Source organism: Mustelus asterias, chromosome 4 (genome assembly GCF_964213995.1).
Source record: "Mustelus asterias chromosome 4, sMusAst1.hap1.1, whole genome shotgun sequence".
NCBI classification, from domain to species: Eukaryota; Metazoa; Chordata; class Chondrichthyes; order Carcharhiniformes; family Triakidae; genus Mustelus; species Mustelus asterias.
Window position 1 is genome coordinate 124,649,881 of NC_135804.1, and position 18,916 is coordinate 124,668,796.

At 42.7% G+C, this 18,916-nt stretch overlaps 1 protein-coding gene across 3 annotated transcripts in view; it reads right to left on the reverse strand.

Annotated features, from left to right (window-relative positions):
* Positions 1 to 8,085: 8,085 nt before the first annotated feature.
* The window catches only part of LOC144492975 (UAP56-interacting factor-like), a 48,887-nt gene continuing 38,056 nt past the window's right edge, over positions 8,086 to 18,916 (reverse strand). For 2 of the 3 annotated variants that reach the window (XM_078211713.1, XM_078211712.1), the window contains exon 9: positions 8,086 to 9,656. In XM_078211713.1, the coding sequence (XP_078067839.1) occupies positions 9,561 to 9,656 (96 nt within the window). In that variant the 3' untranslated portion in view covers positions 8,086 to 9,560. Of the gene's footprint in view, positions 9,657 to 10,211; positions 10,386 to 18,916 lie in introns of all 3 variants that reach the window. The other variant, XR_013497659.1, reaches the window with a different exon arrangement.

Here is an 18,916-nt window from a genome sequence, read left to right on the forward strand (position 1 = left end):
CCAGGCTCTATATCCATAACCCCATGCATTTATCCTTCTCGTCCTCCTGAACACAAAGAGGCACGGCCAATCAACATAAACCACACATTTTTGGACTGTGGGAGGAAACCGGGGCACTCAGAGGAAACCCACGCAGACATGGGGAGAATGTGCAAACTCCGCACTGACAGTCACCTGAGGCCAGAATCCTACCTGGGTCCTTGGCATTGTGAGGCAACAGTGCTAACCTCTGTGCCACCCTCCCACCCCAAATGATCTACTTTTTTTTTCACGGAAATTAAATAAATGTATTGGTTTGCAATGAAATGCCTAGATCCTCTACTGAGGAGCTTGGGCTTTCTACACTGCTCTTAATAGACCTATTCAGATAATCCACATGTAGCTTTCAACTGGTTCTGATTTAATTAGAATATCCTGACATTTAATAGTATAATTGAGTACCTACTGGTGCCAAAATCTAGTGATTGGCCGGTTTTTCAGGAACTGCTTTCCTACATCCAAGTTTAGAATCCCACCCTTGTAGCACATTGCTGGTTGAAGAATAGGAATCAATGCAATCTATCGTCCATTGTTTTCTACAATAGACTTCAACTGAGTACAATTGGATTAAAATTAATTCACTATGCCTTTCCTGGGAAGCGGTTTAATTCACTGCAGCTTACAAAACCTTACAGGATAGAAGGTGGCCGTTTGGCCCATTGGGTGTTGGTGTTGACTCCTTGAACTGAACTTTCTAGGCTACTCTCTTCCTTTTCCCTCATAGCCCTGCACATTTTTCCTTTTTAAGTATAGATCCAATTCCCATTTGAAAGTTGCTGTTGAATCTGCTTCCACCACCCTTTCAGGCAGTACATTCACTTACATTTTGTTGCAGATCAATTCACAGAATCACAGAACTGTTGTGGTGCAGAAGGAGACCATTCGGCCCATCGTGTTTGCAGCAGCTCTCCAACTGAGCATCATGACTTAGTGACATTCCCTGCCTTTTCCTATACCCCTGCACCTTGCTTCCATTCAAATAATCATCGAATAACCTCCTGAATTCCTTCAATGATCCTGCCTCTACCACACTTCCAGGCAGTGCATTCCAGACCTGAATCACTCGTGTGAAAAAGCATTTTCTCACATCACATTTACTTCCTATGCAAATCACTTTAAATCTGAGCCCTCTCGTTCTTGGTGCTTTTACAAGCAGGAGCAGTTTCTCTCTATCTACTCTGTTCAACCCCTCATGATTTTGAATATCTCTATTAAATCTCCTCTCAGCTTCCTTCTCTCCAAGGAGAACAGTCCCAACCTCTCCAATCTATCCTCATGACTGAAGTTTCTCATCCCTGAAATCATTTTTGTAACGCTCTTCTGCGCTCTCTCAAATGTGTTCACATCCCTCCGATAATGTAGTGCCCAGAACTGTACACAATGCAGCTGAACTTAATACCCTTGTAAATGTCCCTAACTTTGGACTGATATTCATGCATTATGAGAACATTTACTGATCTCTGGATCATCTGATCTCTTGGGTGCAATCCTCAGTGCAGCTCAATTAGCAATTGATAACCACATTGAACCAAGGGGACTCAATTCTATATACAAGGCTTTGATAGACACTATCTGTTTCTCACAGATCCAGTAACAATAAACTGAGGTGATAAATCTAGCTCCAGCTTATTAAAGTCCACTGGCTGGTGCAGTATGTCAGAGAAAGGCAGTAATTAAAATTAATTTGTTTTTTTTGCATTATTTACATCTTTCTCTGTAGACGCACCTAGAGTTCCATTTAATTACAAAGTAGATCAAGACTAATTTGTTGACTGGTGGTTATCTGACGGATGGCAGCGTTATAACTACGCTGCTAAGGCCTGCTATGTTGTGCTAAATTAAACCCAGTGACAGTGCTGCCTTGGATCCTGAACAGATCTGTTCCCATAGATATCACAGGTCTTGGCAGCTGCATAAACACTGGTCCCAATTTTGCTGTCACAGAAACAGTGAAGCTTGGTGAATTTAATGTCATTAATGCAAAAATGCTGAGGCAACTTCAGATGAGCAGCGAGTGCACGGTTAAATGGCAAAAGTCACCATTCATGTTTTGCCACTCTGCTGTTAAGCTTAGCAAACATGGCAGTTCCCAGGCAACGTCACCATCAGAATGTATTGAATGGCTCGAAGATGTAGCTACAAACTAAACTCTCCACAGAAAGTTGAGTCTGTCATTAATTACTTTTTCTGAATGGAGGTTGGTCACCAGTGGAGTGCCCCAGGGATCTGTTCTGGGACCCTTGCTGTTTGTCATCTTCATAAATGACCTGGATGAGGAAGTGGAGGGATGGGTTGGCAAGTTTGCCGACGACACGAAGGTTGGTGGTATTGTGGAAAGTTTGGAGGGATGTCAGAAGCTGCAGAGTGACATAGATAGGATGCAAGACTGGGTGGAGAAGTGGCAGATGGACTTCAACCTGGATAAATGTGTAGTGGTCCATTTTGGCAGGTCAAATGGGATGGACGAGTAAAATATCAGGGGTAAGACTCTTAGCAGTGTAGAGGATCAGAAGGACCTTGGGGTCTGGGTCCATAGGACTCTAAAATTGGCCTCGCAGGTGGAGGAGGTGGTTAAGAAGGCGTATGGTGTGCTGGCCTTCATCAATTGAGGGATTGAGTTCAGGAGTCGGGGGATAATGATGCAGCTTTATAAGACCCTTGTCAGACCCCACCTGGAGTACTGTGCCCAGTTCTGGTCGCCTCATTACAGAAAGGATGTGGAAGCCATAGAAAGGGTGCAGAGGAGATTTACAAGGATGTTGCCTGGATTGGGTGGCATGCCTTACGAGGATAGATTGAGGGAGCTCGGTCTTTGCTCCTTGGAGAGACGAAGGATGAGAGGTGACCTGATAGAGGTTTACAAGATGTTGAGAGGTATAGATCGGGTGGATTCTCAGAGGCTTTTTCCCAGGACTGAAATGGTTGCTACGAGAGGTCACAGGTTTAAGGTGCTGGGGAGTAGGTACAGAGGAGATGTCAGGGGTAAGTTTTTCACTCAGAGGGTGGTGGGTGAGTGGAATCGGCTGCCGTCAGTGGTGGTGGAGGCAAACTCAATAGGGTTTTTTAAGAGACTTCTGGATGAGTACATGGGACTTAATAGGATTGAGGGTTATAGGTAAGTCTATTTATAAGCCTAGGTAGGTAGGGACACGACCGGCGCAACTTGTGGGCCGAAGGGCCTGTTTGTGCTGTAGTTTTTCTATATTCTATGTTCTAAAGGTGCAAGTACTGTTTTAACAATGTGATAAATGTAAATTATTGCCAATAATCATCACTGAAATTGAAAATTAACTATTAGAACTGAATAGTCTCATTCATTACTTCAGGTATTAATTGTTGTTGGATATTACAAAAAATGTAAAATTTAATTTTTTTGTTTAACATTTTCTTTCTCTTCTGTAATCTAATGTTTCCTTCTCTTTGTTTTTCTGTGCCAGATACAAGACTGAATCCACTCATTTTAACTAAGCTTCTTTCTCCGTCCGTCTATTGTTTGTATCTCAATTCTTCAATCTGGTTGGTTAAGGGGTTACCTTGGCAATTGTTCTGAGTGCTCAGATTCCAGGTGCCCTGTTTTGCTCATCGAGCTGCTATCGGTTTGCACTTGCAGCAAATTAATGGGCAAAAATATTCTATGTTGAAGGGTCGACACCTTTAGGTGCCCTGCTCCAGGAAAATCTGGCCCATTGTAGTTAGAGATGAAGGTGACCAGCACGGCTCATTCTGCTGGGAGAGGACAGTGAGGTTGTTTGGGGATCACTCACTGCATTTCTGTAGCTACGAGTGTGGTTTGTCCACATACAAGTTTTGAATCACAATTGCATAGCAACTGCACAATTGGTTTTTGGGTTCACTGTGGAATCCATTTGGATTCACGACACACGACAACACAGAATCGCTGAGCAGAAACTGATAGCCAAGTTCTGCACACATGAGGTCGGCCTCAACCAGGATCTTGGGTTCATGTCACACTACATGTAACACCCGCGACTTGCCTGGGCTTGCAAAATCTCACTAACTGTCCTGGCTGGAGACAATACACACCTCTTTAACCTGTGCTTAACCCTCTCTCCGCTCACATTGTCACATTTAAGACTTGATTACCTGTTCAAGACTCGCATTCCAACTATTATCTTGTAAATTGAGTTTGTGTCTATATATGCTCTGTTTGTGAAGACAACTCCCTCTCACCTGATAAAGGGGCAGTCCTCCAAAAGGTTGTGCTATCAAATAAACCTGTTGGACTGCAACCTGGTGTTGTGAGATTTCTTACTGTGCTTACCCCAGTCCAATGCCAGCATCTCCACATCATGGAATCCACTTGGCACAGGGTCCCACAGGTATGTTGCTTGGACCACTTCTTTGAATTGTACAGTGTGTGTCAGGGAGATCATTGTGTATATGGTTTGCAATCAGAGGATAAAACAACAAAGGCTCAGTGGTGCCTTTGTCACCTGTATGAACAGGCAGGTTTGTTTAAAATTCCATCCAAAGAATAGCACACCCAACACAGCAGAACTCCCTCACTACAATGAAGATTCAATTTTTTGCTTGATCTGCTTTGGTGTGTCCTGGTAATAATTTCTCTCATGCTGGGGAAGAGGACTATCAGTTGACCAGAGAGCTAACAGAACCTAGGTTAAACACAACTGATGAAATGTCTGGTTAAAATATAATTGTAGAATTAATTTTAATGCTGATTTGCCTCCACTGGATTCCTCTTTGAAGATACCGTACTGACCTCTAGTGGTCATTTCTGAGGTTAAATGTTTGAGTGTTAAATGCAAATGTCAAACCCCATCTTGTTACAGCATTCACATAAATCCATTTCTTATAACTTGCAGCACTAAATACAAAGTAGGACTGGCAACATATGCTGTAAGAAGTTTAACAACACCAGGTTAAAGTCCAACAGGTTTATTTGGTAGCAAAAGCCACACAAGCTTTCGAGGCTCTGAGCCCCTTCTTCAGGTGAGTGGGAATTCTGTTCACAAACAGAACTTATAAGACACAGACTCAATTTACATGAATAATGGTTGGAATGCGAATACTTACAACTAATCCAGTCTTTAAGAAACAAAACAATGGGAGTGGGGAGAGCATCAAGACAGGCTAAAAAGATGTGTATTGTCTCCAGACAAGACAGCCAGTGAAACTCTGCAGGTCCACGCAACTGTGGGAGTTACAAATAGTGTGACATAAATTCTGATTCTAGGATCGCATGATAAAGACTCAGGAGGAAAAAAGCAGAAATATTTATGTGAAATAGTGTGACATAAACCCAATATCCCGGTTGAGGCCGTCCTTGTGTGTGCGGAACCTGGCTATCAGTTTCTGCTCCGCGACTCTGCGCTGTCGTGTGTCGCGAAGGCCGCCTTGGAGAACGCTTACCCGAATATCAGAGGCCGAATGCCCGTGACCGCTGAAGTGCTCCCCAACAGGAAGAGAACAGTCTTGCCTGGTGATTGTCGAGCGGTGTTCATTCATCCGTTGTCGCAGCGTCTGCATAGTTTCCCCAATGTACCATGCCTCGGGACATCCTTTCTTGCAGCGTATCAGGTAGACAACGTTGGCCGAGTTGCAAGAGTATGTACCGTGTACCTGGTGGATGGTGTTCTCACGTGAGATGATGGCATCTGTGTCGATGATCCGGCACGTCTTGCAGAGGACGGCCTCAACCGGGATATTGGGTTTATGTCACACTATTTCACATAAATATTTCTGCTTTTTTCCTCCTGAGTCTTTATCATGCGATCCTAGAATCAGAATTTATGTCACACTATTTGTAACTCCCACAGTTGCGTGGACCTGCAGAGTTTCACTGGCTGTCTTGTCTGGAGACAATACACATCTTTTTAGCCTGTCTTGATGCTCTCCCCACTCCCATTGTTTTGTTTCTTAAAGACTGGATTAGTTGTAAGTATTCGCATTCCAACCATTATTCATGTAAATTGAGTCTGTGTCTTATAAGTTCTGTTTGTGAACAGAATTCCCACTCACCTGAAGAAGGGGCTCAGAGCCTCGAAAGCTTGTGTGGCTTTTGCTACCAAATAAACCTGTTGGACTTTAACCTGGTGTTGTTAAACTTCTTACTGTGTTTACCCCAGTCCAACGCCGGCATCTCCACATCATAACATATGCTGTACCAAAGAACCAAGAAACAACTGAAATTTTCTTTATTCTGAAGTACATGCTATTGCAGTCATTGGGCATTAACCTTTTGAAGATTGAAGAGGTGTTTCTATCTAATTAAGTTAAGAACAAAACAGCCCATCATCTGAGCTAATCACTAAAAGACATGGTACCGGCTTTCTTGAAAACTGATTCTAATCTGAAAACAGGAGGAAAATGTGTTTTTCACTTTAAATATAAAACTCCTTACAAGTCAGACAAATAATAAACTTAAGACAAACAATAAATGGTTAGGATGCCAGATGAAAAGGTGGAAAAGTCCAGAAAAATTAAGGAGTCACACATTTTTAATTGTTTTCAAGTTGAAATTCACTTCACAGGATCGGAGGATTTGTACAGTGCAGAAGGACGTCTAACGGCCCATTCAGCGGAATTCTACTGCCCTGCCACCATGGAATCAGAGCGGATGAGGGGCAGACAACAGAAATGTCCGTTGACCTCAGGTGGGAATTTCTGGTCTCGCTCGAGTGAGTCCACAAAATCCCACCCATTGCGTCTGTTCTCTGAATGAGCAATTCACCTTGTGCCATTCTCCCACCTTCTCCCCATAACCCTGCACATCACCCCTTTTTCAAATAACACTCTAATTCTTTTCTAAATGCTCGATTGAACCAGCTTCCACCACACTCTCAGGCAGTGCATTCCAGACCATTAAACACCCACTGCCTGATAAAGTATTTCTCATATGACTGTTGCTTCTCGGGCGGCTCGATGGCACAGTGGTTAGCACTCCTCCCTCACAGCGGCCAGGGACCCGGGTTCGATTCCTGGTTTGGGTCACTGTCTGTGTGGAGTTTGCACATTCTCCCCGTGTCTGCGTGGGTTTTCTCCGGGTGCTCCGGTTTCCTCCTGAAAGACGTGCTGGTTAGGTGCATTGACCCTGAACAGGCGCCAGAGTGTGGCGACTAGGGGAGTTTCAGTTACTTCATTGCAGTGTTAATGTAAGGCTTACTTGAGACTAATAAATCAACTTTACTATTTTACTTTGCTTCTTTTGTAAATTACTTTAAATCTGAGCCCTGTCACTATCAGTCATTTCACAAGTTTTTCATGTGTTTTTCATTTAAAAACCTTCTTCGCTGAAGCTTTACTGAAGGATCACCAGAAAGTAAGAAAAAATGTATTTCTGTCTTTTGTGACAATCCTTCAGTTTGAGTTTAACAGAAAAACATGTCAATTCGGTGGAATTCAAAAGTTAACTTTGGTAACAATCATCATTCAAAAAGGCAGAATTTGAGAAGATTTTAACATTGGTTTCTAACTGTGGGCAATGGATTCTGTAACTACTCCTGGGACTGGTTCATATTTTACAGGATTTCTTTGCACTACCCTCTTGGGAAGTGTATTTTCCACCTTCCCAGCTTGGTTCAGTAAAACTATGGTTGTTTTGCCCTCAAGGTTCATAAACAAAAAAAAACTACTATACCCATTGAATGCACAAGTAATCTGCTTCACCTCAAAAAAAATTGAAACTTGCAGAATTTTCATTTCAAATAATTATTTGTAAATTAGGAAAAAACCTAATGTGGTGATTGATGCCTTGTCCCAAAATTTCATGCATCAATGCACTGATGGTGCTTTTTTATTCACAATGTTAGACGGTTGTATTCCATAACCGTAAGGGGGAAAGAATTATTTCAGCTTCCGGGTATTCTAATTCTCCTGTCAATCACACCTGGAGGCTGCATTGCTGAGAGAAACTGGGATTGATTTTACGCACACAATTTTCATCTACTCACTGCATGTTGCTGGAACAATCTTCGTCTTTTTATCAGAAGAAACAAAAGCAACTGTGTTACCCACAGAAATTTTGACAATGAGGGAGTTGCAACCATGGAGATAAAATACTTGGACTTCAAGTACAATGTAGCTTAGATCCACTACAGTCCTTCTTTATTTTTGATACTTTACAAGTTTACACGTGTACATCGGACAACAGTGAAAACAACCATAATTTTTTTTGGTTTTTAAACCCATCTCTGTTGCTGGCTCCTTTATCCTGGGGATGGAACAGCCTCTGCATTTGTAAACTGCAGTTACACTGCAAACACATTGTACTTACTTGGCCCTGCAAAGCAATGCTTTTTACTGACAAATAGAATAGCAGCTATGTTAAAGTATGCTCTTTCTGTGTGATGCAGTGAATAAGATCCATATAATTTCAACTTGAACAACAGTTAATTTAAAAATAAATCTATAAAAGGATTCCTTTCTTGTCTAGAAACAGATCCAGGAAATTGATTTTTTACACAAACTGAAGGCCATTTCATTTTCAGACATCATCGAGGACTTGACCTCTTGCAACTACAGTCACCCTATTATCGTATCAGGATCAAGTTACAATCGACTGTATATACACTCTGAACCATTCTGAACTTGTTTAGATTATCAGCTGCATTTTAAAATAAAGCCAAGAAGAACATGGCTGTACTAAATTGAGCATTTGTACTAGAACAGCGCTGATCCCAATTCACATCCAGTTAAACCATAAACTTGCGGCAAAACTAAATGAAACTAAATTTGTGCGCTTGAGCAGAGTTCGAAAACTTTGGGCTTGTATCAACATAGGTGTTAACAACACCTATCGATTGAAGTACATTTTGGTCAGCTGTGACTATGCTATAAGGTTAATTTTAATGCATTTTGTCGAATTCCCAAATCAAGCATTTTTAACACATTCTTGGTCTCAGAGCTATTACTGCCTCTCTCATCAATTGGCAATAACCTCAGCAACTCTGTTTAGCAACCTCCATCTTATTCTTAGACGTGTCCCTAATAAAACAGTACCCTTACTGCTTGTTACACCACGGATAGAGGCTCAGTCATTAATAAATTACCCTACAAAACTTTCTCTTTGTACTCAACCCTTTGCAATACTGTGAGACCTTCACTCTTTGACTGTCAAATGCATTGTTATAGCTGGGTGTCCACTCAACATTAACATAGAACATAACCCCCAGCTATGTGGGCCATTCTCATGTAACAAATATTCAACCACGGTCTCTGACTTTAACTTCAAGATACATCAATTAGACTTAACTATTCATTTTTTTTTCAAGCAAGAATTCTCCCTTATGCTGGTTTATTTAACTTACTTAATTCAAACAACTGGATAAATCAAAGTAATTTGGGGAAAAATGACTTGACAGCACATTTGCTCACTAAAATGGAAGTAATCTGCACAGAGCATTTGAGATGTTCTGTGTGCATTTAAACACTCTGTTTGCATTTTAAATAGTTCATCTAAAAGCATTGCTAATAATAAATAAATAATGTCTCTTTTTTATATATTTGCATTAAAACCATAAGCAAAGCAACAAAGGCAAATATTAGCCCAGAGTGACGGTTCTGCCTCCTCTTCTTGCTGCTGCACTACGCCGACGGATCTTCATGGAGGAGAAACGGTCATTCAGGGTCACATTTGTCTGCAATAAAACATATTCTGTTAGCATTAAATAAACTGGGAGGACAAGTATGTTCTGCTCAAAGAGAGTCAGCATGGATTCACCAACAGTAGGTCACCGCAATAACCTAGTTGAATGTCTGAGCCGGCTAGTGGGTAGAAAAGTATCTGCTGATGTGGCAGCATGAACTTCCTGATGTGCTATCAATTAGGCAAAAGACTACTTGTGTGCCAATACAACTGTAGGCTTTTATTCATTACAGATCCAGGAGCACATCCCAACAGATAACCGACCCGAACTGAACAAGGAGGAGGAAACAGCCACCTTTATACTAGGTGACAAGGGGAGGAGCCGAGCCAGCAGGGGATGTGTCCAGGCATGACAAAAACAACGGTGGTCCAAGCAGGACAAAGGCACAACTGAAGTCCACCACACTTCCAAAAGGCATTTGAAACTTATACGGTGTAACACAGGCGAACAAACTGTAGATATCCAAGGTCAAATGCAGTTAGGAATGTGGTCATTATACAGCAGAACATAAAGAGGAATTTTGTTCCTTTTGGAAGAATATCTGACCTTTTACACAATTCTTCTGTAGATTTGATATCTGTCATAATTTTCCTGTCAATTTTGTGTGATATAAACTCACTAGTTGGAGCAATGGAAGAGAAGCTGATCATGCTCAGTTGTCCTAACGTTGCCGCACTTCACCAGCATCATGGATGGCACTTAACCAGAATATCTGTCCAACTGCAGAGTGCACAAAATGAAGCAAACTTTTGCATTTATGGCTCAGCATCATCCCATTCATAAAGAAACAGAAACATTGCAAATAGAAGCAGAGAAGGCCATTAAGCCCCTCAGTCTGCTCCGCCATTCAATATGATCATGTTTGACTCTCTATCTCAACGCCATACTCCAGTGCTCTCCCCATATCCTTCGAGTCTAGAAATCTATTTCCTTCTTCAACACATTCAGTGACTTGGCCTCTACAGCCATAGGTTTACCACCATCTGGGTGAAGAAAATTCTCCTCAGCTCAGTCCTAAATGGTCTACCCCGTATCCTGAGACTGTGACCCCTTGTTCTAGATAGCCCCAGCCAGGGATAACATCATCCTTTCAGTCAGTCTGTCCAGCCATGCCAGAATTTTAGAAGTGTCTATGATAAGCTCTCTCATTCTTCTAAACTCCAGTAATTATAGGTCTAGTTGGACCCAATCTCTCCTCATACAACAATACCAGGAATCAGTCGAGTGAATCTTTGCTGCGTTCCCTCTATGGCAAGTATATCCTTTCTTAGGTAAAGAGAACTAAACTGCACACAAAACTCCAGGTATGATCTCACCAAGATTTTATACAGCTGCAGTCAGACACCCTTGTTCTGATGATGGCACTTTCCAAAATAGCACTGCAGATATGTCTTCCTTCTTCCTCAATCGTGGTTTTCCACCCACTGTGGTTGAAAGGGCTCTTGACTGCCTCTGACCCATCCCCCAGGCCACTGCTCTCACCCCCTCCCCTCCTTTCCAGCACCAGGTTAGGGCCCCCTTGCCCTCACTTTTCACTTCACCAGCCTCCGCATTCAAAGGATCGCCCTCTGCCATTTCCACCAACTCCAGCACGATGCCACCACTCAACACATCTTCCCCTCAACCCGCCTGCTCCACCCCATCATCATTCCAGAGGCACACCCTGGTCCATTCCTCCATCACACCCAACACCTCACGCCCTGCCTATGGCACCTCCCTATGCAATCGTAGAAGATGCAACACCTGCCCCTTTACCTCCTCCCTGCTCACCGTCCCAGGTCCTAAACACCCCTTTCAGGTGAAGCAATGCTTCACATGCGCCTTCTTCAATCTGATCTATTGTATTCGCTGCTCCCAATGCCATCTACTCTTCATCGGAGAGACAAAATGTAGACTTGGTGACCGCTTTGCTGAACACTTTCGGTCTGTCTGCAAGCAGGACCCAGACCTTTCTGTCGCTTCAACACACCACCCTGCTCTCCTGTCCACAAGGCCTTCCTTGGCATTTTGCAGTGTTCTAGTGAACTCCAATGCAAACTAGAGGAACAGCACTTCATCTCCTGATTGGGCACTTTACAGCCTTCTGGACTGAACATTGAGTTCAACAACCTCAGAGCATGAACTCTCCCCTCCACCTTTCCCCATTTCCATTTATTTTATTTCATTTTGGTTCTTCTTTTCATCTCATTCATCCACTTTTATCATCCTTCTTTCTCTCTTCCATTTTTTCACTTCTCCATTCCTGAATTCTCCCACTTCCCCCATTCACCCCTCCCCGCCCCCCCACCCAAAACCTCCATCAGGCCAACTGCCTTAACCATCTGTACCTCTGTTCTGCCATTCACTCATTCAGATCTCTTAAGGGGTACTTTTAGCTCCTCGCCTAGCTGTCTTTATCCTCATTTATATTCCCTTTGTCCTTTTACAGCCCTCCCCCACTCCCATAGTATAAATCTTTTCTGATTTTCTTTGCCCTTCGCTCTGACAAAGGGTCATCTAGATTTGAAACATTGGCTCTATTCTCTCTCCACAGATGCTGTCAGACCTGCTGAGATTTTCCAGCATTTTCAGTTTTTGTTTCAGATTCCAGCATCCGCAATAATTTGCTTTTACCCTTGCTCCTGTAGTCAACATACCGAGTGAAATTTTCCCAAAATTTGTTAAGAATGTCTGGCTCTGACTGAAAACTGGCCTGTATCTCCCTAGATGCACTGCCAAGCTTTCAAACCAGATCTTGAGCCACTCTGACAAAATAAAATCAATGAGTGGGCAGGATTTCTGCCATCAGTTTGGCAGAATGGAGCAGGGCCTGAGCCTCTACAGAGATCAGGGTGCCATCTTTAAAGGGTGCCCTGATCAGAAATGAGGTTAATCTCCCCCCAGCCCTTCCCACCTTCCTCCCTCTGCCATGAAGGATCAGGAGCTCCCCCTCCCACTGCACAATTATCAATGGCTTTTGCCTCTCCATTGGATAGTTATTGGGGACTTCCCTCCCCCCGCAGCAGTATCACTGACGCTGACTGTCACTGCCAGGGCATGTCCCTCTCTCCACGGAGGCCTGTACTTACTTTGGCAACCCTGGCATGATCCCCTCAATCCCCGCCTTCATAAAGCTGTTGTGAACCTCAGTGAGGGGAATCATGTGATCGGTAGGCCCTTAAAAAATATGCAAATTAATTCAAATATATTTAAGTGAGGTCCCCATCTGGAACCGGCAAGGGGTGGGGAAGATTGGGAAACAAGATTTCGCCAGCAAGAATTTCGATCCCCAACTCTCTCAGGATTATGTGCCAATGTTGCCATTTGCGCTTGTGGTGCTGTTTGCAGGCACAAAATCACCGCCACCATCTCCTTTTCAGTAACTGGCATACAGGGACAACCAGAACGCTTTGTACATCAACAAGCACTGCTGCTTCACAGCTCCCGGGACCTGGGTTCGATTCCCGGCTTGGATCACTGTCTGTGTGGAGTTTGCACATTCTCCTCATGTCTGCGTGGGTTTCCTCCGGGTGCTCTGGTTTCTCCCACAGTCCAAAGATGTGCGGTTTAGGTTGATTGGCTAAAATTGCCCCTTAGTGTCCTGAGATGCGTAGGTTAGAGGGATTAGTGGGTAAACGTGTAGGGATATGGGGGTAGGGTCTGGGTGGGATTGTGGTCGGTGCAGACTCGATGGGCCAAATGGCCTCTTTCTGCACTGTAGGGTTTCTATGATTCTATGATTCTAAAAAAACATTTCCAATTTATCACTACTTAAGTAATACGCTGCTACTCTGTTTTCCCTATCGAAGTGGATAATTTCACATTTATCTGCATTATACTGCATCTACCATGTATTTTCCCACTCACTCAACTTGTCTAAATTGCCTTGAAGCCTCTTTACATCCTCCACACCATTCACATTCCACCTAGTTTTGAATCTCCAGCAAACTTGGAAATATTACATTTGCTTCCACCATCCAAATCATAGATCTCGATTGTGAATACTGATCCGTGTGGACCAACCTGCCAATCTAAAAAAGACCCATTTATTCCTACTCCTTTTCCTGTTTGCTAATCAATTCTCAATCCATGCCAATGTATTACCTTCAGTCCCATAGGGGTAACTAACCTCTCATCTGGGACTTTATCCACTCATGTGGGAGTTGATCAAATGTTTTCTGAAAATCCAAATACACCACATCCACATCCTATGCCCTCAAAAAAACGCAGTAAGTTTGCCAAACATGACATTCCTTTCATAAATCCATGTTGGCTTTGTCTAATCCTATTGATATTTTCTAAATGTCTTACTATCACTTCTTTTGTAATAGACTCCAGCATTTTCCCTACTAACAATGTTAGGCAAACTGGTCTGTAATTCCCTGTTTTCTCCTTGGCTCCTTTTTTAAAAAAATAGCGGGGTTACGTCTGCCACCTTCCAATCTGCCAGGACTGTTCCAGAACCTACAGAAATTTGGAAGATGACAACCAACTTTTTCCATGGCTACCTCCTTTTACCCCTGGGATGTAGCTGATCAGGCCCTGAGGATTTACCAGCTTTCACTCCCATTAATTTCTCCAGCACTGTTTTTTTAAACTAATATTAATTTCCTTCAATTACTCCTTCACACTGGGTCCTTGGGAAAAGATAGGCAAAGATTCTTGACCATTTTGGTGGGCTCAAACTGTAAATTTAATGGGAGTTTGTTGGAACATTTGCTAACTCTGCTGGGATCTGATAACTATCAAATTCAATATACGTGCAAGGTGTACTGACTTTTGGAAAGGTGGAGATGTACCTGAGGAGTTGCAAAATATGAAGAATACTATCACTTACAGAGAGCTATTTGGAGGCGGTGTGTGTGTTTCTGCAGGCCCAACATTCCCACCTACATCCTGAGACTAGCAGCCAAAGTCTATGTTTTCTGTTGGTCTCGAACACGAGTGCTAATTAGATGTTCTCCAAATTCTAGCACTGGGAGATATTAGTGTGCATGATCCTGGCACAAGTGTCAAGAAATAAAATTCACTGACATGAGGGAGCATGAAAGTGTTTATTATTTTATGTTTTTACACAAAGCCGAGTTGTACTGATTGAACTGACTGAGTCTGATTCTCATTGTTACTCTGTAGCTTCACTTGCTTTCCAAGAAATGGAAACAATTTCTATCTGGCCTTGTTCAAGCCAATGCTTTCGCAGTCTCTTTTTGAAAAAATTGGAAAGATGCACAATTATCCAGCAATGTAACAGCTCATCTTCTGTTCTTTCATTCTGCAACAACCTTTGATCAAGAAACAGCAAGGAACATTTGTAATTTCTTTAAAATGTCGACAGAAACTGTAATTGTTTTTTTAAAAATTCAAAAGGGACTTTTAAGTGTTTGCATCAATTGTAAAGGGATCAATTGTAATTTCCTTGGCTAGTAAGAAATACTGTGACCTGACAATCCGTGACCTGGAAGCAATACCAACAGATAGGAAGTTAAGGTACAGGCAGTGTCTGGCCACCTAGACTGTTGTGAACCTAGCTAAAAAGGTTCTGCAGGAGTGTGTGCACTATGTGGATGATAACTATCTCCAGGGGACTTGGAAGGAATGGACCTACTGTTGCCAGTGACTTGAGGGTCAAATCCATTGAGAGAGAAAAGTGAGAGATCCAATGTACCCGAGGCTGAGTTGGAGAGACTGAGATTGCACTTAATGCCACATTTATGTGTGGAGTAATGCAAATGCTTGTAATCTCATGATATAGTCTCTGTTTTAGCTGCTAATCCATGTGTAATTATAGTTCATACTAACTGTAATTATTATTCTATGCTTAATTGACACCAACTCTGATTTGTTTTAAAAAGTAAAATTTCCATTTGGTAAATTTGCTTATTTTGGTTTAGAGCTTTCCCATGGAAATCATGACAATTTGAATCAAATGGACTAGTCCTGAAATCATTTACTATATCCTCTCTATTTAGATTGTAACATCATCCTTAATTAAAATTACCCTTCCCCCTTTCTCTTTAATCTTTGGCTGGATTTTTCCGGGTTGAATTTAATGCAGCCTGTCACAGGGGGTAACATAGCAGTCGTGCCCACTTAATGGTGGGACAAGCCCTACAATAGCACCCCACCAGCGGCAAAACATATCCTGATTAAATCGCAGGGCGGGAGGGACTGACATGAAATTCTGGCAGTGGGATAACAATAGGTTTATTAAAGTGTTAATTGACACCCACAAAGCAATGCAATTTAATAGTGCCTCAGGAATTAAGTGGGGGCCGCAGGGTATCCCTGTGGCTTTGGTAGTCTGTGTCTGGCCAAGGGATCTGACATTGGGAATGGGGGTGGTGGCTGTTAAAAGCCACCCTCCTGCTGTTGCCTCTGGCCCTCTATCACTCCCGCTATCCTCATCCCGCCTGTACTCACATTTTTAAAATTTATTTTCTTGGGATATGGGTGTCGCTGGCAGGGCCAGCACTTGTTGCCCATCCCTAACTGCCGTTGACTGAGTGGCTCGCTAAGCCATTTGAGAGAGTAGTTTAGAGTCAATCACATTGCTGTGGGTCTGGAGTCACATGTAGGCCAGACCAGGTAAGGATGCCAGATTTCCTTCCCTAAAGGACATTAGTGAACCAGATGGGTTTTTCCAACAATTGATGATAGCTTCTTGGTCACCATTATTGAGACTAACTTTACTAATTGACTTTAAATTCCATCAGTTGCCGTGGTGGGATTTGAGCAGTAGACTGTGCTTCCAGATTACTAGCCCAGTGACATTACCACCATGCTATCATCTCATTGATCTGGGGGTTCAACAATGCGCCTGGGCCTCTGTTGGGTGTTAATGCCTCCAGCTGCTGCCGCTCCTGCTGATTTTGATGAGAAGTTTGCGGTCGGCAGTTTTTGGCAAACAGGACTTCAGCCACTGGAGATCTCAATGGCAGGGACGAGCTGATGGTGGCCACGTACCTGATTTACCATTGGATCTCCCCAACAAGACCTGCGTCAGTCCAACAGAATCCCAGCTCTTATCTATTGTTTCTGAAATCACGGTAACCAAGAATATTGGTTCTACTATTCCTGGCCTTGTTTGATCTATGTTTCTGTTAATGCAGCATGTCATAATCCCACGTGGCGACCTGTGACTGCAACTCACCAACCTTCTTTGTTATACTGCGGATGTTGATGTGCTTCCTTTGTACGTTTTGCTATGCGCCTCATTGGGTTCCTGCAATTTTTGGTTTATTTCTAATCTTACCCTCGTAATAGTATCAATTAACCTTTCAGTGTTAACAGTGATCCTCTTTCTTTTCAGCTGCAACACATCTATATTGTACAGGGGCCATTCCCCTAGAATCAGACCCATCGCTGCAAGAATCTGAAATGTCTCTTCCTGCACCAGCTTTGCAATTAGCTGCACTCCTGTTTCTACAATCACTAGCGCACTGCGCCGGGAGTCGTCCCGAGATTACTACTTTTGACATTTTCTTTTCAATTACTTCCTGAAACTGTCCTTAAAGGATCTAAACACATTTTCTACCTATGCCATTGGTTACAATATCTGACTGCTCATCTCTCCAGAGAATGTTCTACATCTAAATAATGTTATCCTTTACCCTGGCACTAGGGAGGCAACATGCCATTTGAAAAATCATATTTGCAATTGCAAAGACGTTTACTGTTTCCCAATTTTCCTGCATAAATGTGTGGGGGGGGGGGGGGGGGGGGAGATGGGGTAAAATGCAAAATCTGCAGAGGAAGTCTAATCATGAGTTATGAGCACTGAGTAAATGAAGAGAAATCCAGAGGAACGTTCAAAACACAATAGATATGATGGAATGCACTTACATGAGCTTAACTAAAAAAATAACAAATACAGCAGACTTTGCGAAGTGCACCAGTGAGCAGGGTTCCCCACTGAGAACACATTCATAAAATCACCCTCATAAATCAATTTACACATCAATGGATTTCACAGCTATGGTATTACAATACATTAGAGCATGGAACCATATGGAGGCATAGACTATTTTCTAAATGGAAAATGCTTAGAAAATCAGAAACATAAAGGGACTTGGAAGTCCTTGTTCAAGATTCTCTTAAGATTAACTTGCAAGTTCAGTCGGCAGTTAGGGAGGCAAATGCAATGTTAACATTCATGTTGAGAGGGTTAGAATACAAATGCAGGATGTATAAGGCTCTGGTCAGACCCCATTTGGAGTATTGTGAGCAGTTTTGGGCCCTGTATCCAAGGAAGGACCCTTGGATAGGGTCCAGAGGAGGTTCACAAGAATGATCCCTGGAATGAAGAGTTTGTCGTATGAGGAACGGCTGAGGACTGTGGGTCTGTGTTCGTTGGAGTTTAGAAGGATGAGGGAGGATTTTATTGAAACTTACAGGATGCTGCGAGGCCTGGATAGAGTGGACGTGGAGAGGATGTTTCCATTCGTAGGAAAAGCTGGAACCAGAGGGCACAACCTCAGGCAAAAGTGACAATCCTTTAAAAGAGAAATGAGGAGGAATTTCTTCAGCCAGAGAATGGTGAATCTGTGGAACTCTTTGCCACAGAAGGCTGTGGAGGCCAGGTCATTGAGTGTCTTTAAGACTCTTTAAGAGATAGATAGGTTCTTGATTAATAAGGGGATCAGGGGTTATGGGGAAAAGGCAGGAGAATGAGGGATGAGAAAAATATCAGCCATGATTGAATGGCGGAGCAGCCTCGATGGGCCGAGTGGCCTAATACTGCTCCTATGTTTTATGGTCTTTATATAATGAACGTGCAGGTGGATAGTAAGAGATGTAATACAAACCGCCATACAACTAATACCTGGAAAACTTTCAACTGCCTTCAATGTTGTGCATCTCTGTTCAATGTTGTATCTCTTCAAACTACATCTATTGCTAATTGTCAACTGCCAAAAACCGCACCCGGACGTATACTCATCTACACATTCAAATGGCAAATCGAGTAACTCAAATCTGTGCAAAAGTCCTTTAAAGACATGCTAGGACTCAAGTGCAAAATAATTTGTCTACATCTCTTTTTCCACATTTGTTAAGTATGCAATTTCTAATTGGAAGTGACCCTTTGAAAAGAACAGCAACAGATGTGACAATTGTTATGATTCAGGGAAATCCACAGCCTCACATGCTCTTTGGTTTGATTGTGGCAGCAGTAGAATGTGACTTTGCTTCTACTTTCGATTAGATTGCAAAACCTTCTTTTATGGCTTGGTGTAAACATTGCCTGCCACTGCTGCCAACATTGTTAGTGTTTC